This window comes from Salvelinus namaycush, chromosome 30 (genome assembly GCF_016432855.1).
Source record: "Salvelinus namaycush isolate Seneca chromosome 30, SaNama_1.0, whole genome shotgun sequence".
NCBI classification, from domain to species: domain Eukaryota; kingdom Metazoa; phylum Chordata; class Actinopteri; order Salmoniformes; family Salmonidae; genus Salvelinus; species Salvelinus namaycush.
In genome coordinates this window covers 1,464,132-1,485,943 of record NC_052336.1, presented here as the reverse complement: position 1 = coordinate 1,485,943, position 21,812 = coordinate 1,464,132, and the positions used below count along the sequence as shown (strand labels likewise).

The following is a 21,812-nucleotide window of genomic DNA, read 5'->3' as shown; positions in this document are numbered from 1 at the left end:
TTATTGAATTTATATTTAATACCAACTATTTTTATTATTTTTTAATTTTTTTTTATTGTTATATTTCAATATTTAAAGTTAAAATTCTTATAATAATTAAATAATTAATTTAATTGTAAAAGTTGATATTATTTTATTTTTCAAGTTAGTATTTTAAATTATAAAATACAAGTTATATTTTATTTTTTAATAAAATTTTTTTTTTTTTATAAAGTAAAAGTTGTAATATATTTAAAGTTTTAATTTATTTAATATTTATTTAAATTTTTTTTATCTGATTTTTTTCAAGTTTAAAGTATGTAATAAACTAATATTTATTTTAAAAGTTTTTTAATTAAAGTTTTTTTGATATTTAATCAAGTATTAAATTAATGAATAAATATTATATTAAATTTACAATACTATTATATTTTAAATTTTTTATTTTTATCTTTTTTATTAATTTTTTTTATAAAATTAATTTTTTTTTTAAAGGTATTGTTTAGTATTATTTTTTTAAAATATTATTAAAGTATTTTTTACAAGTCATTAATTTTTTTTTTATTATATTTAATTTTATAAAATTAATTTTTTTTTTAAATTTAAAGTTTTTTATTTTCTTTTTTATTTAATTTACTTTTTAATTAAAAATTAATTTTTTATTATAATAACTGTTTATATATAATAAAGGGGGGGGTTAATATTGAAGTTTATATATTTTATATGTTTGTATTATTATTTTTTTAGTATTAATAAATTTTATAAGTAGGTAAATAGTTCTAAAGTTTAAATTATCTTTTAAATTTCTTTTATTTCTAATTTTTAAAAAAGTATGTCTCACCAGGGGTTGTCCTGGAGGTGGGGGGGGGGGGGGTAAAGTATGTCTCACCAGGGGTTGTCCTGGAGTGGGGGGGGGGGGGGGGGGGGGGTAAAGTATGTCTCACCAGGGGTTGTCCTGGATAGTGGGGGGGGGGGGGGGTAAAGTATGTCTCACCAGGGGTTGTCCTGGAGTGGGGGGGGGTAAAGTATGTTCACCAGGGGTTGTCTGGAGTGGGGGGGGGGGGGGGGGGGGGGTAAAGTATGTCTCACCAGGGGTTGTCCTGGAGTGGGGGGGGGGTAAAGTATGTCTCACCAGGGGTTGTCCTGGAGTGGGGGGGGGGGTAAAGTATGTCTCACCAGGGGTTGTCCTGGAGTGGGGGGGGGGTAAAGTATGTCTCACCAGGGGTTGTCCTGGAGTGGGGGGGGTAAAGTATGTCTCACCAGGGGTTGTCCTGGAGTGGGGGGGGTAAAGTATGTCTCACCAGGGGTTGTCCTGGAGTGGGGGGGGGTTAAGTATGTCTCACCAGGGGTTGTCCTGGAGTGGGGGGGTAAAGTATGTCTCACCAGGGGTTGTCCTGGAGTGGGGGGGTAAAGTATGTCTCACCAGGGGTTGTCCTGGAGTGGGGGGGTAAAGTATGTCTCACCAGGGGTTGTCTGGAGTGGGGGGTAAAGTATGTCTCACAGGGGTTGTCCTGGAGTGGGAGGGGGGGGGGGGGGGGTAAAGTATGTCTCACAGAGGTTGTCCTGGAGTGGGGGGGTAAAGTATGTCTCACCAGGGGTTGTCCTGGAGTGGGGGGGGTAAAGTATGTCCACCAGGGGTTGTCCTGGAGTGGGGGGGGTAAAGTATGTCTCACCAGGGGTTGTCCTGGAGTGGGGGGGGGGGGTAAAGTATGTCTCACCAGGGGTTGTCCTGGAGTGGGGGGTAAAGTATGTCTCAACCAGGGGTTGTCCTGGAGTGGGGGGGTAAAGTATGTCTCACCAGGGGTTGTCCTGGAGTGGGGGGGGGTAAAGTATGTCTCACCAGGGGTTGTCCTGGAGTGGGGGGGGGGGTAAAGTATGTCTCACCAGGGGTTGTCCTGGAGTGGGGGGGGGGTAAAGTATGTCTCACCAGGGGTTGTCCTGGAGTGGGGGGGTAAAGTATGTCTCACCAGGGGTTGTCCTGGAGTGGGGGGGTAAAGTATGTCTCACCAGGGGTTGTCCTGGAGTGGGGGGGGGGGGTAAAGTATGTCTCACCAGGGGTTGTCCTGGAGTGGGGAGGGGGGGGGGGGGGGGGGGTAAAGTATGTCTCACCAGAGGTTGTCCTGGAGTGGGGGGTAAAGTATGTCTCACCAGGGGTTGTCCTGGAGTGGGGGGGTAAAGTATGTCTCACCAGGGGTTGTCCTGGAGTGGGGGGGTAAAGTATGTCTCACCAGGGGTTGTCTGGAGTGGGGGGGTAAAGTATGTCTCACCAGGGGTTGTCCTGGAGTGGGGGGGTAAAGTATGTCTCACCAGGGGTTGTCCTGGAGTGGGGGGGTAAAGTATGTCTCACCAGGGGTTGTCCTGGAGTGGGGAGGGGGGGGTAAAGTATGTCTCACCAGGGGTTGTCCTGGAGTGGGGGGGTAAAGTATGTCTCACCAGGGGTTGTCCTGGAGTGGGGGGGGGGGGGTAAAGTATGTCTCACCAGGGGTTGTCCTGGAGTGGGGGGGGGGGGGGGGGGGGGTAAAGTATGTCTCACCAGGGGTTGTCCTGGAGTGGGGTGGGGGGGTAAAGTATGTCTCACCAGGGGTTGTCCTGGAGTGGGGTGGGGGGGGTAAAGTATGTCTCACCAGGGGTTGTCCTGGAGTGGGGGGGGGGGGTAAAGTATGTATCACCAGGGGTTGTCCTGGAGTGGGGGGGGGGGGGGTAAAGTATGTATCACCAGGGGATGTCCTGGAGTGGGGGGGTAAAGTATGTCTCACCAGGGGTTGTCCTGGAGTGGGGGGTTTCTCAGCATCACTGTCTGATGAGATGTCGTCTGCCTCTCCAAACAGGTCGTCTGCTGCTGGCTTCTTACCTGAGGAAGAGATGGAGAGAGATGAGTCCTGAACCCTAACCTTTGACCTGTAACAGGTAAGAATTGAACATGGAGGGATTATACCCTGACCCCCCCCCCCCGCCTCCTCAAAGTGCATCGGAGTAGGCTTGGGTGGTATCCAGACTGTCATACCAACCTTGTGCCATCCTGGGATATTCAGTAATACCGGCACTGAACACAAGGGGCGCTATTATCAAACCCCACTGAGCCTCTGCAATATGGAGGTTACCAATGCTAATAAGTACATGTAAAATCCCATAGTGAATGCTAGCTAAATGCTAATGAGCGCATTGCGAACATTTTATAGTCTCTGACAAACTATTTGCAGAACAGACATCTCATCTTATAACGGTAATAAAACTAACTCAAAAACGCTACTCACAGTTTGCTGCACAAAACAAATATTAGACAGCAAAGGGGGGATTCTCCTGATCCAGGAGGGGGGATTCTCCTGATCCAGGAGGGGGGATTCTCCTGATCCAGGAGGGGTTTCTCTGCTGTTACCAAGCGAAGCTTGATTTTGGAAGAAACTAACCACTTAGCTAGATAACTAGCTACTAAATTAGCAAACCAAATGCACAACTGCAGAGCATTTAGCACCTTTTAGACAGTCAACTTAATAGTGAGAAGATATTTAGCTGTCAAACATGTGTAACTACATCTCCTGGCTCATGCTGCACAACAGTGAGTGACTCAAGGCTCCGGTCTCACCACGTAACTGGGGACAGCCACCAATTGTGCAAGTTCTCCCACTTAAAAAGATGAGGCCTGTAATTTTCATCATAGGTACACTTCAACTATGACAGACAAAATGAGAAAAAAAAAATCCAGAAAATCACATTGTATGATTTTTAATGAATTTATTTGCAAATTATGGTGGAAAATAAGTATTTGGTCAATAACAAAAGTTTCTCAATACTTTGTTATATACCCTTTGTTGGCAATGACAGAGGTCAAACGTTTTCTGTAAGTCTTCACAAGGTTTTCACACACGGTTGCTGGTATTTTGGCCCAATCCTCCATGCAGATCTCCTCTAGAGCAGTGACGTTTTGGGGCTGTTGCTGGGCAACACGGACTTTCAACTCCCTTTAAAGATTTTCTATGGGGTTGAGATCTGGAGACTGGCTAGGCCACTCCAGGACCTTGAAATGCTTCTTACGAAGCCACTCCTTCGTGGCCCGGGCGGTGTGTTTGGGATCATTGTCATGCTGAAAGACCCAGCCACATTTCATCTTCAATGCCCTTGCTGATGGAAGGAGGTTTTCACTCAAAATCTCACGATACATGGCCCCATTCATTCTTTCCTTTACACGGATCAGTCGTCCTGGTCCCGTTGCAGAAAAACAGCCCCAAAGCATGATGTTTCCACCCCCATGCTTCACAGTAGGTATGGTGTTCTTTGGATGCAACTCAGCATTCTTTGTCCTCCAAACACGACGAGTTGAGTTTTTACCAAAAAGTTATATTTTGGTTTCATCTGACCATATGACATTCTCCCAAATCTTCTTCTGGATCATCCAAATGCTGTCTAGCAAACTTCAGACGGGCATGGACATGTACTGGCTTAAGCAGGGGGACACGTCGGCACTGCAGGATTTGAGTCCCTGGCGGCGTAGTGTGTTACTGATGGTAGGCTTTGTTACTTTGGTCCCAACTCTTTGCAGGTCATTCACTAGGTCCCCCCGTGTGGTTCTGGGATTTTTGCTCACTGTTCTTGTGATCATTTTGACCCCATGGGGTGAGATCTTGCGTGGAGCCCCAGATCGAGGGAGATTATCAGTGGTCTTGTATGTCTTCCATTTCCTAATAATTGCTCCCACAGTTGATTTCTTCAAACCAAGCTGCTTACCTATTGCAGATTCAGTCTTCCCAGCCTGGTGCAGGTCTACAATTTTGTTTCTGGTGTCCTTTGACAGCTCTTTGGTCTTGGCCATAGTGGAGTTTGGAGTGTGACTGTTTGAGGTTGTGGACAGGTGTCTTTTACACTGATAACAAGTTCAAACAGGTTCCATTAATACAGGTAACGAGTGGAGGACAGAGGAGCATCTTAAAGAAGAAGTTACAGGTCTGTGAGAGCCAGAAATCTTGCTTGTTTGTAGGTGATTAAATACTTATTTTCCACCATAATTTGCAAATAAATTCATTAAAAATCATACAATGTGATTTTCTGGATTTTTTTTCTCATTTTGTCTGTCATAGTTGAAGTGTACCTATGATGAAAATTACAGGCCTCTCTCATTTAAGTGAGAGAACTTGCACAATTGGTGGCTGACTAAATACTTTTTTGCCCCACTGTATCAGGGTCCCTCAAATGGCGGCCCACAGGTCAAATGGTTTTTATTTGGCGCCCCAACTTGAGCAAAATGTTATTTTTTTAACATAAAAGACTAAAAACACCAGGAAATCAGCTCCAAGAGATTTTCATTTTGGAAAATCAGTTCCCAAGTATTCCCATGCATTATACATACAAATGTAAGCAAGGTTTGAAATGATTATGTCTTAGTCAAATATTAAATCTCTTTGTTTTTTTGTGTGGTCAATTTGCAGTCTACAAATGATTTGTAATTATGTTCTGGACCCCTGCCGGAACATCCACTCAATATTTTATTTTCCCCCCAAAAAATCGTCCCGTGGCTGAATCTAGTTGATATATATGATATATACCGGCCAGGCCTACACCGGGAGGAACCTTGGATCTACACCGGGAGGAACCTTGGACCTACACCGGGAGGAACCTTGGACCTACACCGGGAGGAACCTTGGACCTACACCGGGAGGAACCTTGGACCTACACCGGGAGGAACCTTGGACCTACACCGGGAGGAACCTTGGACCTACACCGGGAGGAACCTTGGACCTACACCGGGAGGAACCTTGGACCTACACCGGGAGGAACCTTGGACCTACACCGGGAGGAACCTTGGACCTACACCGGGAGGAACCTTGGATCTACACCGGGAGGAACCTTGGATCTTCTCCTCTAGTATGCGTTGAGGAGACCACAAATAGGACTCTTCAGATCAGGGTTCCATTTTTCAAAACGCCCAAGTTGTCCAGAAATCCTGGTTGGAAGACTCCCGGATTCAGGAGGGGATAAGCAGGACATCTGGAATCCTCCAACCAGGATCTCTGGAAAACCAGGGATTTTTGAGAAAGTTTTTAATGCAACCAGCCTTCAGATCTAGCTTTACCTTTTCCCTTCTTCTTGGCTCCAACGTCGCTGTCAGAGTCTGAGGCAGACGCCATCTTCTTCTTGGCTCCAACATCGCTGTCAGAGTCTGAGGCAGACGCCATCTTCTTCTTGGCTCCAACGTCGCTGTCAGAGTCTGAGGCAGACGCCATCTTCTTCTTGGCTCCAACGTCGCTGTCAGAGTCTGAGGCAGACGCCATCTTCTTCTTGGCTCCAACGTCGCTGTCAGAGTCTGAGGCAGACGCCATCTTCTTCTTGGCTCCAACATCACTGTCAGAGTCTGAAGCAGACGCCATCTTGTTCTTCTGTCCGACGAAGTCATCCTCGCTGTCACTGCCCTTCGCAGACTCTGAAGCACACACATCATTTAATTATTATAATCCTCCTGTAGACTTCCAGTCATTTGCTCAAACAAAGATTTAAGATAATTTTACTGGTCAATTGCACACAAGGTCCCCTCGAATTGTTACTTCACCTTTTAACCCAACCCCTCTGAAAAGACACACATATACATACAGTGCATTCTGAATGTATTCAGACCTCTTGACTTCTTCCACATTTTGTTATGTTACAGTCTTATTCTAAAATTGATTAAAATATTTTGACAGGATTGTATCGAGGTACAGATCTGAGGAAAGGTACCAAAAAGGTCCCCAAGAACACAGTGGCCTCCATCATTCTTAAATGGAAGAAGTTTGGAACCACCAAGACTCTTCCTAGAGCTGGCCGCCCGGACAAACTGAGCAGTCGGGGGAGAAGGGCCTTGGTCAGAGAGGTGACCAAGAACCCGATGGTCACTCTGGCAGAGCTCCAGAGTTCCTCTGTGGAGATTGGGAGAACCTTCCAGAAGGACAACCAACTCTACAGCACTTCACCAATCAGGCCCTTATGGTAGAGTAACCAGAGAGAAGCCACTCCTCAGCGGCAGGGACTGGGAGACTAGTCAGGATCGAGGGAAAGATGAAAGAAGCAAAGTACAGAGAATCCCTTGATGAAAACCTGCTCCAAAGTGCTCAGGACCTCAGCCTGGGGCAAAGGTTCACCTTCCAACAGGACAACGACCCTAAGCACACAGCCAAGACAACGCAGGAGTGACTTCGGGACAAGTCTCTGAATGTCCTTGAGGGGCCCAGCCAAAGCCCGGACATGAACCCGATCCAACATCTCTGGAGACCTGAAAAAATCTGTGCAGCGATGCTCCCCATCCAACCTGACAGAACTTGAGAGGATCTGCAGAGAAGAATGGGAGAAACTCCCCAAATACAGGTGTGACAAGCTTGTAGCATCATACCCAAGAAGACTCATGGCTGTAATCGCTGCCAACGGTGCTTCCACAAAGTACTGTGTAAAGGGTCTGAATATTTATGTAAATGTAATATTTCAGTTTTACTTTGTCATTATTATTATGTGTAGTTTGATGACAGAAAATGATTTAATCCATTTTAGAATAATGATGTAACAAAATGTTGAAAAAGCCAAGGTGTCTGGATACTTTCAGAATGCACTGTATAGAGGGTTTTTTTTAGAGGTAAGGGGGGCTGCCAGACTGGGTTCCCGGGGAGCTGCTGTTGTGGGGGGTTAAGTGCCTTGTTCAAGAGCACAGCAGCAAACAATGGCATATAGGATGTGATACAACAACATCATATTGATAGAGGCTGATAGAGCACATGAATACAATAGTAAAGCAGATGTTACTGAAGGTGGCAACGGTTTTCTTTTCAAACTCCAAGGCTGATCTAGTGAGTGGCTAGAGGAAGGTCCTTCAGACCACACACACACACACACACACACACCACACACACACTTTCTTCAATACCTGACTTCTTCCTGCTCCTGTTCCCCGCCCCGTCCTCATCAGAATTCTCTCGCTCTTCGTCCGATTGGTGCCGCTTCTTCTCCTCCTCCTCATCCTCTGATTGGTCACTCTTAGCCCCTGCTCCCCACTTTTCATCATCTGATTGGTTCTCCTTGCCTGACCCCTCCCCATCTGAGTGGGGGGTGCCGTGCCCTGAGTGGGGGGTGCCGGGGTCTGACAGGGGGGTGCCGGGGTCTGACAGGGGGGTGCCGGGGTCTGACAGGGGGGTGCCGGGCACCGACATGGGGGGTGCCAGGGAACAGACTGGGGGGCCGACTGGGGGGTGCCGGGCGCCGAGTGGGGGGTGCCGGGAACAGACTGGGGGGCCGACTGGGGGGTGCCGGGCGCCGACTGGGGGGTGCCAGGAACAGACTGGGGGGCCGACTGGGGGGTGCCGGGCGCCGACTGGGGGGTGCCGGGCGCCGACTGGGGGGTCCCTGGCGCCGACTGGGGGGAGCCAGGGTCGCTATGGATACTGGCGGGAAAACAAGTTATTATGCATTACATACATTCCAATGAAATTTGTTTTCACTCAAAGTGCTTTCAATACCAGGTGAAAAAGCACTAGCCTATATAAAAACCATTCCTTAATCATTCCTCCTCACCTCTTTTCAGAGCGAGCACTGCCCCTCCCAGACCTGGGGCTCCCCGCCCCCGATATTGGACTGCCTGCCTCTGACCTTCGATCTCCATCTTCCTCCTGGGGCCCTCTCTCCGACCCACTGTGCAGCTCCGCGTCTGACTGGTCATTGTCCTCGGGCTCCGAGTGCATGCTGGCGTCCGACTGGTGTCCTGAGTGTTCTGACAGGTTTGATTGGTTGTCGCTGTGTCGGCTATGGCGTTCCTCTTCACTGTCATCCCCAAACAGCTCCTGGTTCATAGAGTTATACCATGTCATTATTGAGGCTAAGAGTGTTTCCTGTGTGTGTATGTACTGAAACAACTGGACCTCACCTTGGTGTTGGGCTTTCCCCCGTCTTGTCCATCATCGTCTCTCCCGCTGTCGCTGCCGGAGACGTTACTATGGGAACGGGACCGAGGCATCTCCGGCTCAGATTCAGAACCTGAACCAGAGCCAGACGCCACTGCCGAGACCACTGCACACACACACACTGTCATGTTAGCTTTCAGCTGAGGGAAAATGTACATGCATGTGAAATAAACACAAATACTAACGTTAGCTACGCCCGCACGCCCTATGGATAGCTTGGTTGGTTAGCTAGCTAACGTTAATGTGCTAGACCAAGTATGTACTGGCTATTTTGGTTCTAGTTAGGTTGTTGATGGATATTCTCAAAGGTCCTCTTTACTAACGTCAGCTACTTGTTAGCTACTTAACGTTAGCTTCGCTAGCATCAGCCAACCGGCCTTAGCTAGATCACATTAGCTAGCTTACTAGCTGTAACTGCATAAAGCTATTCATCTAGCGTAACTTTAGACGTGTTTAACTAACTTTTCTGAACAGCATTTTGATGGCTAACTTCACCTCTTTGTTCGTTGTCACTGTCCCCATCACTCCCGAACAGTTCGTCCATGTCCGCCATTTCTTTCGATGAAGACGAACCGGAAGTGACAGATTAGCGTTTTCCCAGTTCAGCACGACACAGAAATGCACGATTAACTGCGTTAAATATCCACCAGGTGGCGGCAGATGAGCGCTATGAAATAAGGGGCATGTAAACATGCATTAGATTAATACGTTAATGGAAATCATTGTTATTTTATCATTTAACCCTGACAAAAAAGATTGCAGTTTATAAAAGTGCAGAATCTGCAGTCGACTGTGGTATTTTGGACGCAGTAATTGCAGAATAACTGCAGTTATACTGCATTGTAACTGCAGTTACACTGCAAAAGTACTGCAGTAAAAAAAACAGTGTTATTTTGGACGCAGTATTTATGGTGTACTGCAGTTATACTACGCACTGACCGTAATCTTTTATTCGTAAGGGAAAGATTGTTAAATTTTTACAATTTGTTTGAACATAGTGGTTATCAGACAGACCCTCTCCCTCTCTCTCCCTGCCACCCTCCGTCTCCTTGTTTCACACAGTGTTTACTGAAAGGTGAAGCCATACATAAAGCAGAGTTGCTGCTCTAACAATAAGAGATTTCAGTTTTGAAACTGCAGTAAAAGTGCAGTAACTGCAGTCGACTGTGGTATTTTTGGACGCAGTAATTGCTGAATAACTGCTGTGTACTACACTATAACTGCAGTCTTTTTTTTGTAAGGGTGCTGAGAGTGAGCAGTGCGGAGCATCAATGCTGGGTGATGACATACAGCACAAGACCTTCTTTCTCATCTGGTAGAGAGAGGGGCTCACCTGTTGAACAATAAAGATCCTGTCCTCTTTCTCATCTGGTAGAGAGAAGGGCTCACCTGTTGAACAATAAAGATCCTGTCTTCTTTCTCATCTGGTAGGGAGAGGGGCTCACCTGTTGAACAATAAAGATCCTGTCTTCTATCTCATCTGGTAGAGAGAGGGGCTCACCTGTTGAACAATAAAGATCCTGTCTTCTTTCTCATCTGGTAGAGAGAGGGGCTCACCTGTTGAACAATAAAGATCCGGTCTTCTTTCTCATCTGGTAGGGAGAGGGGCTCACCTGTTGAACAATAAATATCCTGTCTTCTTTCTCATCTGGTAGGGAGAGGGGCTCACCTGTTGAACAATAAAGATCCTGTCTTCTTTCTCATCTGGTAGAGAGAGGGGCTCACCTGTTGAACAATAAAGATCCGGTCTTCTTTCTCATCTGGTAGGGAGAGGGGCTCACCTGTTGAACAATAAAGATCCTGTCTTCTTTCTCATCTGGTAGGGAGAGGGGCTCACCTGTTGAACAATAAAGATCCTGTCTTCTTTCTCATCTGGTAGAGAGAGGGGCTCACCTGTTGAACAATAAAGATCCGGTCTTCTTTCTCATCTGGTAGAGAGAGGGGCTCACCTGTTGAACAATAAAGATCCTGTCTTCTTTCTCATCTGGTAGAGAGAGGGGCTCACCTGTTGAACAATAAAGATCCTGTCCTCTTTCTCATCTGGTAGAGAGAGGGGCTCACCTGTTGAACAATAAAGATCCTGTCTTCTTTCTCATCTGGTAGAGAGAGGGGCTCACCTGTTGAACAATAAAGATCCGGTCTTCTTTCTCATCTGGTAGAGAGAGGGGCTCACCTGTTGAACGATAAAGATCCTGTCCTCTTTCTCATCTGGTAGAGAGAGGGGCTCACCTGTTGAACAATAAAGATCCTGTCTTCTTTCTCATCTGGTAGAGAGAGGGGCTCACCTGTTGAACAATAAAGATCCTGTCTTCTATCTCATCTGGTAGAGAGAGGGGCTCACCTGTTGAACAATAAAGATCCTGTCTTCTTTCTCATCTGGTAGAGAGAGGGGCTCACCTGTTGAACAATAAAGATCCGGTCTTCTTTCTCATCTGGTAGAGAGAGGGGCTCACCTGTTGAACAATAAAGATCCTGTCTTCTTTCTCATCTGGTAGAGAGAGGGGCTCACCTGTTGAACAATAAAGATCCTGTGTTTTCTTAAATGTATTTTATTTCACCTTTATTTAACCAGGTAGGCCAGCTGAGCACAAGTTCTCATTTACAACTGCAACCTGGCCAAGATAAAGATAAAACAAAGCACAAACAACAACACAGAGTTACACATAAACAAACGTACAGTCAATAACACAAAATAAAATAAAAACAGAAAAATCTATGTACAGTGTGTGCAAATGCAGAAGAGTAGAGAGGTAGGCAATAAATAGACCCTAGAGGCGAAAATAATTACAATTTAGCATTAATACTGGAGTGATAGAGTTGAAGTCGGAAGTTTACATACACCTTAGCCAAGTACATTTAAACTCAGTTTTTCACAATTCCTGACATTTAATCCTATTAACAATTCCCTGTCTTAGGTCAGTTAGGATCACCACTTTATTTTAAGAATGTGAAATGTCAGAATAGTAGGAGAGAATGATTTATTTCAGCTTTTATTTCTTTCATCACATTCCCAGTGGGTCAGATGTTTACATACACTCAATTAGTATTTGGTAGCATTGCCTCTAAATTGTTTATCTTGGGTCAAACGTTTCAGGTAACCTTCCACAAGCTTCCCACAATAAGTTGGGTGAATTTTGGCCCATTCCTCCTGACAGAGCTGGTGTAACTGAGTCAGTTTTGTAGGCCTCCTTGCTCGCACACGCTTTTTCAGTTCTGCCCACAAATTTTCTATAGGATTGATGTCAGGGCTTTATGATGGCCACTCCAATACCTTGCCTTTGTTGTCCTTAAGCCATTTTGCCACAACTTTGGAAGTATGCTTGGGGTCATTGTCCATTTGGAAGACCCATTTGCGACCAAGCTTTAACTTCCTGACTGATGTCTTGAGATGTTGCTTCAATATATCCACATCATTTTCCTACCTCATGATGGCATCTATTTTGTGAAGTGCACCAGTCCCTCGTGCAGCAAAGCACCCCCACAACATGCTGCAGCCACCCCCGTGCTTCACGGTTGGGATGGTGTTCTTCGGCTTGCAAGCATCCCCCTTTTTCCTCCAAACATAACGATGGTCATTATGACCAAACAGTTCTATTTTTGTTTCATCAGACCAGAGGACATTTCTCCAAAAAGTACGATCTTTGTCCCCATGTGCAGTTGCAAACCGTAGTCTGGCTTTTTTTATGGCGGTTTTTCAGTGGCATCTTCCTTGCTGAGCGGCCTTTCAGGTTATGTCGATATAGGACTCGTTTTACTGTGGATATAGATACTTTTGTACCTGTTTCCTCCAGCATCCTCACAAGGTCCTTTGCGGTTGTTCTGGGATTGATTTGCACGTTTCGCAACAAAGTACGTTCATCTCTAGGAGACAGAACGCGTCTCCTTCCTGAGTGGTGTCACGAATCCCGCCGAAGATGGTGCCTCTTCCTGTTCGGGCGGCGCTCGGCGGTCGTCGTCACCGGCCTACTAGCTGCCATCGAGTCTCTTCTTTTTGTTTCTGTTAGTTTGGACTGATTGGGTGCACCTGTTTTGAGTTTAGTTTTGTGGGTAGGCTATTTAAGGGCAGTAGGCCCGCTGGCTTTTGTGCGGGCTTGTTATTCTGTTTGTGGTGTTTGTATTGTTGTGGATTTTGTCCTTGTTTATTGTGGACTGAATTTGACGCACCCTTTTGTTGTATGGCGTTGCCGTCTCGTTTTATATTCTATTTTGGAATATTAAAATATATATCCACTTGCTCGAAACTACCCTGCTCTCTGCGCCTGACTCCTTCATTCACCATTGGAATCGTAACAGAAGCCCGCACCAACCATGGAGTCAGCAGAAGCAGCGACCACCCCTCTTCCATCGATGGAGGAGCGTGTCCTCCATCACACCGCCGTTCTCCATAGGATTGGTTCGGCGATGGACATGATGATGGAGAGGATGGAGCGATGGGAGAGGAGTGGTTTCCCGACGTCTACCCCAGCTCCTTCACAGATGTCGCAACCTACTCCATCCACGTCAGCGTCTGGTTCCGGCGCATTGCGTCTCGCGCTCTCGAGGAAGTACGAAGGCGCGGTGGCTGGGTGCCAGGGGTTTTTGCTCCAGTTGGAGCTCTACTTGGCTACCGTTCATCCGACTCCCTCGGGAGAGGAGAGTGTTAGCCTCCTCATCTCCTGTCTGACGGGTAGAGCCCTGGAATGGGCCAACGCGGTCTGGAACGGCCCAGACTCGGTTCGGGACCACTACCCAGAGTTCACCCGCCGCTTTCGTGCCGTATTTGACCACCCTCAGGAGGGCCGTGCGGTGGGTGAGCGACTGTTCCACCTCAGACAGGAGACGAGGAGTGCGCAAGACTTCGCGTTGGAGTTCCGGACTTTGGCTGCTGGTGCGGGGTGGAATGACAGGGCCTTAATAGACCATTACCGTTGCAGCCTCAGGGAGGACGTCCGTCGGGAGCTAGCTTGTAGGGACACCACACTCTCCCTCGATGAACTGATAGACATGTCGATCCGACTGGATAACCTGCTAGCTGCCCGCGGGCGTTCAGAGGGGGTCCTGTCAATTCCACCTCCCAGCCCTCCCGCTCCAACTCCGATGGAGTTGGGAGGAGCTGCATCTAGGGGGGCCGGAGGAGGTGGCTCCTCTTGCACCTACTGTGGCCGGAGAGGACACACTTTGGACCGGTGCTGGAGGAGTCCCTCTGGGAGTCGAGATGGCAGGCGGAATACTCCTCGGCCACCCCAGGTGAGTAGGCACAAGACTCACCCAGAGCTCTCTGTTGGTCACATGTTTTTGGTTATTTTTTCCCCTGCGTTTTTTCCCTCTCTTCAGCATAAGGCGCTGGTCGACTCAGGCGCAGCTGGGAGTTTTATGGATCGCGGACTCGCCCGTAAGTTGGGTATTCCGCTAGTGCAGATAGACCCACCTTTCCCCGTGCACTCCTTAGATAGCCGACCGTTAGGGTCAGGGCTGGTCAGGGAGGCCACGATTCCGCTGGACATGGTAACACAGGGGGATCATAGGGAGCAGATCAGTTTCTACCTTATTGATTCACCTGGGTTTCCAGTGGTGTTGGGGGTTCCCTGGCTAGCCATTCACAATCCTCTCATTTCCTGGAGACAGGGAGCTCTTCAGGGGTGGTCAGATGAGTGTTCAGGTAGGTGTGTGGGAGTTTCCATCGGTGCCACGTCGGTGGAGAGTCCAGACCAGGTTTCCACTGTGCGCATTCCCCCAGAATATGCCGATTTGGCTATCGCTTTTAGTAAGGAAAAAGTGACCAAATTACCACCTCATCGACGGTGGGATTGCGTGATAAACCTCCAGGAGAACGCTGCACTTCCCAGGAGTCACGTGTACCCATTGTCACAGGAGGAGACGTTGGCTATGTCATGGAAGCTCTGAGACAAGGGTTCATTCGGCCCTCCATGTCACCCGCCTCCTCGAGTTTCTTTTTTGTGAGAAAAAAGGAGGGAGGACTGCGTCCGTGCATTGATTATCGAGGTCTAAATTCAATCACAGTGGGATTTAGTTATCCGCTACCTCTCATCGCTGCGGCGATGGAATCATTTCACGGAGCGCGTTTTTTCACAAAACTGGACCTCAGGAGCGCGTATAATCTGGTGCGTATTCGGGGAGGAGACGAGTGGAAAACAGCATTTAGTACCACATCAGGCCACTATGAGTACCTCGTCATGCCGTATGGGTTGAAGAATGCTCCAGCCGTTTTCCAGTCCTTTGTAGATGAGATTCTCAGGGACATGCAGGGGCAGGGTGTGGTAGTCTATATTGATGACATCTTGATCTATTCTGCCACACGCGCCGCGCATGTCTCCCTGGTGCGCAGGGTGCTTGGGCGACTGCTGGAGTATGACCTATACGTCAAGGCTGAGAAATATGTGTTCTCCAAACCAGCCGTTTCCTTCCTGGGTTATCGCATTTCCACCTCGGGGGTGGTGATGGAGTGTGACCGCGTTAACGCCGTGCGTAATTGGCCGACTCCGACCACGGTAAAGGAGGTGCAGTGGTTTTTAGGGTTTGCCAATTACTACCGGAGGTTTATCCGGGGTTTTGGCCAAGTGGCGGCGCCCATTACCTCACTGCTGAAGGGGGGGCCGGTGCGTCTACGGTGGTCGGCCGAGGCAGATGGAGCCTTCAACCAGTTGAAGGCACGGTTTACTGAGGCTCCCGTGTTGGCGCATCCGGACCCTTCGTTAGCGTTCATAGTGGAGGTGGATGCGTCCGAGGCTGGTGTTGGAGCCGTGCTATCACAGCGCTCGGGCACGCCACCGAAGCTCCGTCCCTGTGCTTTCTTTTCTAAGAAGCTGGGTCCGGCGGAGCGGAACTATGATGTGGGGGACCGGGAGTTACTAGCTATGGTAAAAGCCCTGAAGGTGTGGAGACACTGGCTTGAGGGGGCTAAATACCCTTTCCTCATCTGGACTGACCACCGCAATCTGGAGTATATCCGAGCGGCGAAGAGACTAAATCCGTGTCAGGCTAGGTGGGCCATGTTCTTTACACGCTTTAGATTCACGATCTCTTATCGACCAGGTTCCCTCAACACTAGGGCCGACGCGCTGTCCCGTCTCTATGACACGGATGACCGGCCCATCGATCCGACTCCCATCCTTCCAGCCTCTTGTCTGGTGGCCCCGGTGGTATGGGAGGTGGACGCGGACATCGAGCGGGCGTTGAGGGTAGAACCTGCGCCTTCCCAGTGTCCGACTGGCCTTAGGTACGTACCGCTTGGTGTCCGTGATCGATTGATTCGGTGGGCTCACACACTACCTTCTTCGGGTCATCCGGGGATTGAGAGGACAGTGCGTGGTCTTAGGGGGAAATACTGGTGGCCCACCTTGGCTAAGGACGTGAGACTCTATGTCTCCTCCTGCTCGGTATGCGCACAGAGTAAGGCTCCTAGGCACCTGCCGAGAGGGAAGTTACATTTACATTTAAGTCATTTAGCAGACGCTCTTATCCAGAGCGACTTACAAATTGGTGCATTCACCTTATGATATCCAGTGGAACAACCACTTTACAATAGTGCATCTAAATCTTTTAAGGGGGGGGGGGGGGTTAGAAGGATTACTTTATCCTATCCTAGGTATTCCTTAAAGAGGTGGGGTTTCAGGTGTCTCCGGAAGGTGGTGATTGACTCCGCTGACCTGGCGTCGTGAGGGAGTTTGTTCCACCATTGGGGTGCCAGAGCAGCGAACAGTTTTGACTGGGCTGAGCGGGAACTGTACTTCCTCAGAGGTAGGGAGGCGAGCAGGCCAGAGGTGGATGAACGCAGTGCCCTTGTTTGGGTGTAGGGCCTGATCAGAGCCTGAAGGTACGGAGGTGCCGTTCCCCTCACAGCTCCGTAGGCAAGCACCATGGTCTTGTAGCGGATGCGAGCTTCAACTGGAAGCCAGTGGAGAGAGCGGAGGAGCGGGGTGACGTGAGAGAACTTGGGAAGGTTGAACACCAGACGGGCTGCGGCGTTCTGAATGAGTTGTAGGGGTTTAATGGCACAGGCAGGGAGCCCAGCCAACAGCGAGTTGCAGTAATCCAGACGGGAGATGACAAGTGCCTGGATTAGGACCTGCGCCGCTTCCTGTGTGAGGCAGGGTCGTACTCTGCGAATGTTGTAGAGCATGAACCTACAGGAACGGGCCACCGCCTTGATGTTAGTTGAGAACGACAGGGTGTTGTCCAGGATCACGCCAAGGTTCTTAGCACTCTGGGAGGAGGACACAATGGAGTTGTCAACCGTGATGGCGAGATCATGGAGTGGGCAGTCCTTCCCCGGGAGGAAGAGCAGCTCCGTCTTGCCGAGGTTCAGCTTGAGGTGGTGATCCGTCATCCACACTGATATGTCTGCCAGACATGCAGAGATGCGATTCGCCACCTGGTTATCAGAAGGGGGAAAGGAGAAGATTAATTGTGTGTCGTCTGCATAGCAATGATAGGAGAGACCATGTGAGGATATGACAGAGCCAAGTGACTTGGTGTATAGCGAGAATAGGAGAGGGCCTAGAACAGAGCCCTGGGGGACACCAGTGGTGAGAGCACGTGGTGCGGAGACACGCCACCTGGTAGGAGCGACCTGTCAGGTAGGACGCAATCCAAGCGTGGGCCGCGCCGGAGATGCCCAACTCGGAGAGGGTGGAGAGGAGGATCTGATGGTTCACAGTATCAAAGGCAGCCGATAGGTCTAGAAGGATGAGAGCAGAGGAGAGAGAGTTAGCTTTAGCAGTGCGGAGCGCCTCCGTGACACAGAGAAGAGCAGTCTCAGTTGAATGACTAGTCTTGAAACCTGACTGATTTGGATCAAGAAGGTCATTCTGAGAGAGATAGCAGGAGAGCTGGCCAAGGACGGCACGTTCAAGAGTTTTGGAGAGAAAAGAAAGAAGGGATACTGGTCTGTAGTTGTTGACATCGGAGGGATCGAGTGTAGGTTTTCAGAAGGGGTGCAACTCTCGCTCTCTTGAAGACGGAAGGGACGTAGCCAGCGGTCAAGGATGTGTTGATGAGCGAGGTGAGGTAAGGGAGAAGGTCTCCGGGAAATGGTCTGGAGAAGAGAGGAGGGGATAGGGTCAAGCGGGCAGGTTGTTGGGCGGCCGGCCGTCACAAGACGCGAGATTTCATCTGGAGAGAGAGGGGAGAAAGAGGTCAAAGCACAGGGTAGGGCAGTGTGAGCAGAACCAGCGGTGTCGTTTGACTTAGCAAACGAGGATCGGATGTCGTCGACCTTCTTTTCAAAATGGTTGACGAAGTCATCCGCAGAGAGGGAGGAGGGGGGGGGGGGATTCAGGAGGGAGGAGAAGGTGGCAAAGAGCTTCCTAGGGTTAGAGGCAGATGCTTGGAATTTAGAGTGGTAGAAAGTGGCTTTAGCAGCAGAGACAGAAGAGGAAAATGTAGAGAGGAGGGAGTGAAAGGATGCCAGGTCCGCAGGGAGGCGAGTTCTCCTCCATTTCCGCTCGGCTGCCCGGAGTTACAACCCCTCCCGGTTCCACAACGGCCATGGTCCCATCTATCGGTAGATTTTCTGACTGATCTTCCCCCATCTCAGGGGAACACTACCGTTCTGGTCGTTGTGGATCGGTTTTCTAAGTCCTGTCGTCTCCTTCCATTGCCTGGTCTCCCTACGGCCCTACAGACTGCGGAGGCTCTATTTACCCACGTCTTCCGGCATTACGGGGTGCCGGAGGACATCGTATCTGATCGAGGTCCCCAGTTCACGTCCCGGGTGTGGAGGGCGTTTATGGAGCGTCTGGGGGTCTCGGTCAGCCTTACCTCTGGGTATCACCCCGAAAGTAATGGGCAGGTGGAAAGAGTGAACCAGGAAGTGGGTAGGTTTCTGAGGTCGTATTGCCAGGACCGGCCAGGAGAATGGGTGAGGTACGTCCCGTGGGCAGTGTTGGCCCAGAACTCACTCCGCCACTCCTCAACCAACATGTCGCCATTTGAATGCGTACTGGGGTACCAGCCGGTCCTGGCTCCGTGGCATCAGAGCCAGACCGAAGCTCCTGCGGTGGAGGAGTGGGTACAGCGCTCTAGGGAGACCTGGCGGGCAGTCCAGGACTCTCTCAGGCAGGCCAGTGAACGGCAGAAGAAGAGCGCTGACCGCCACCGCAGTGAGGCCCCTGTGTTCGCACCAGGGGACAGGGTCTGGCTCTCGACCCGAAACCTGCCCCTCCGCCTGCCCTGCCGGAAGATGGGGCCGCAGTGTGTGGGGCCATTTAAAGTCCTGAGGAGGATAAACGAGGTGTGTTATAGATTGCAACTCCCTTCTTACTATCGTATTAACCCCTCGTTTCATGTGTCTCTCCTCAGGCCGGTGGTAGCTGGTCCCCTTCAGGAAGGTGAGGTACCGGAGGTCCCTCCGCCCCCTCTGGACATCGAGGGGTCCCCGGCGTACACAGTATGAGCTATTCTGGACTCGAGACGCCGGGTGAGGGGCCTGCAGTACCTCGTTGACTGGGAGGGGTACGGTCCGGAGGAGAGGTGCTGGGTACCGGGGAGGGACATTTTAGATCCTTCCCTCTTGGTTGATTTCCACCGCCGCCACCCGGATTGCCCTGCGCCTCGCCCTCCGGGTCGTCCTCGAGGCCGGGGTCGGCGCGCTGCGGGAGCCGCGCGTCAGAGGGGGGGTACTGTCACGAATCCCGCCGAAGATGGTGCCTCTTCCTTTTCGGGCGGCGCTCGGCGGTTGTCGTCACCGGCCTACTAGCTGCCATCGATTCTCTTCTTTTTGTTTCTGTTAGTTTGGACTGATTGGGTGCACCTGTTTTGAGTTTAGTTTTGTGGGTAGGCTATTTAAGGGCAGTAGGCCCGCTGGCTTTTGTGCGGGCTTGTTATTCTGTTTGTGGTGTTTGTATTGTTGTGGATTTTGTCCTTGTTTATTGTGGACTGGATTTGACGCGCCCTTTTGTTGTATGGCGTTGCCGTCTCGTTTTATATTCTATTTTGGAATATTAAAATATATATCCACTTGCTCGAAACTACCCTGCTCTCTGCGCCTGACTCCTTCATTCACCATTGGAATCGTAACAAGTGGTATGAAGGCTGCGTGGTCCCATGGTGTTTATATTTGCATACTATTGTTTGTACAGATGGACGTGGTACCTTCAGGCATTTGGAAATTGCTCCCAAGGATGAACCAGACTTCTACAATTTTTTTCTGATGTCTTGGCTGATTTCTTTTGATTTTCCCATGATGTCAAGCAAAGAGGCACTGAGTTTGAAGGTAGGCCTTGAAATACATCCACAGGCACACCTCCAATTGACTCAAATTATGTCAATTAGCCTATCAGAAGCTTCTAAAGCCATTACATAATTTTCTGGAATTTTCCAAGCTGTATAAAGGCACAGTCAACTTAGTGTATGTGAACTTCTGACCCACTGGAATTGTGATACAGTGAATTATAAGTGAAATAATCTGTCTGTAAACAATTGTTGGAAAAATGACTTGTGTCATGCACAAAGTAGATGTCCTAACCGACTTGCCAAAACTATAGTTTGTTAACAAGAAATTTGTGGAGTGGTTGAAAACGAGTTTTAATGACTCCAACCTAAGTGTATGTAAACTTCTGACTTCAACTGTAGATGTGCAGATGATGATGTGCAAGTAGAGATACTGGGGTGAAAAAGAGCAAGAGGGTAAGTAATAATGTGGGGATGAGGTAGTCGGGTGTGCTATTTACATATTGGCTGTCTACAGGTACAGTGATCGGTAAGCTGCTCAGACAGCGATGCTTAAAGTTCGAGAGGGAGATATAAGACTCCAGCTTCAGAGATTTTTGCAATTCGTTCCAGTCATTGGCAGCAGAGCTGGAAGGATAGGCAGCCAAAGGACGTGTTGGCTTTGGGGATGACCAGTGCAATTTACCTGCTAGAGCGCATGCTACAGGTGGGTGTTGCTATGGTGACCAGTGAACTGAGATAAGGCGGGGCTTTACCTAGCAAAGACTTATAGACCTGGAGCAAGTGAGTTTGGCGATGGATATGTAGTGAGGGCCAGCCAACAAGAGCATACAGGACGCAGTGGTGGGTAGTATATGGGTCTTTGGTGATAAAACGGATGGCACTGTGATAGACTACATCCAGTTTACTGAGTAGAGTGTTGGGGGCTATTTTGTAAATGACATCGCCGAAGTCAAGGATCGGTAGGATAGTCAGTTTTACGAGGTTAAGTTTGGCAGCATGAGTGAAGGAGGCTTTGGTGCGAAATAGGAAGCCAATTATAGATTTAATTTTGGATTGGAGATGCTTAATGTGTGTCTGGAAGGAGAGTTTACAGTCTAACCAGACACCTAGGTATTTGTAGTTGCCCACATATTCTAGGTCAGAACCATCCAGAGTAGTGATGCTAGTCGGGTTGGAGGGTGCGGGCAGCAATCGTTGACGAGCATGCTTTTAGTTTACTAGCATTTAAAAGCAGTTGGAGGCCACGGAAGGAGTGTTGTATGGCGTTGAAGCTCGTTTGGAGGTTTGTTTGCACAGTGTCCAAAGAAGGGCCAGATGTATACAGAATGGTGTTGTCTGCGTAGATGTGGATCAGAGAATCACCAGCAGCAAGAGCGACATCATTGATATATACAGAGAAAAGAGTCGGCCCGAGAATTGAGCCTTGTGGCACCCCCATAGAGACTGCCAGAGGTCTGGACAACAGGCCCTCCAATTTGACACACTGAACTCTATCTGAGAAGTAGTTGGTGAACCAGGCGAGGCAATCATTTGAGAAACCAAGGCTGTCGAGTCTGCCGATGAGGATGTGGTGATTGACAGAGTCGAAAGCCTTGGCCAGGTCAATGAATACGGCTGCACAGTACTGTCTTTTATCTATGGCGGTTATGATATCGTTTCGGACCTTGAGCGTGGCTGAGGTGCACCCATGACCAGGTTGGAAACCAGATTGCATAGTGGAGAAGGTACGGTGGGATTCGAAATGGTCGGTGA

The 21,812-nt window shown here is 48.9% G+C and overlaps 1 protein-coding gene across 1 annotated transcript; it reads right to left on the bottom strand.

The window, feature by feature from the left end:
* Nucleotides 1-2,322: 2,322 nt before the first annotated feature.
* Nucleotides 2,323-9,545, bottom strand: LOC120024757 (RNA polymerase-associated protein LEO1-like). Its single transcript, XM_038969042.1, has 8 exons — nt 9,384-9,545; nt 8,852-8,994; nt 8,503-8,768; nt 8,230-8,372; nt 7,859-8,140; nt 6,044-6,391; nt 2,736-2,830; nt 2,323-2,337 (listed from the first exon to the last, which is right to left on the bottom strand). Exons 1-8 carry the CDS (start codon nt 9,439-9,441, stop codon nt 2,323-2,325), a joined length of 1,350 nt encoding a protein of 449 aa, XP_038824970.1. The 5' UTR covers nt 9,442-9,545.
* Between the last annotated feature and the right edge of the window lie 12,267 nt (nt 9,546-21,812).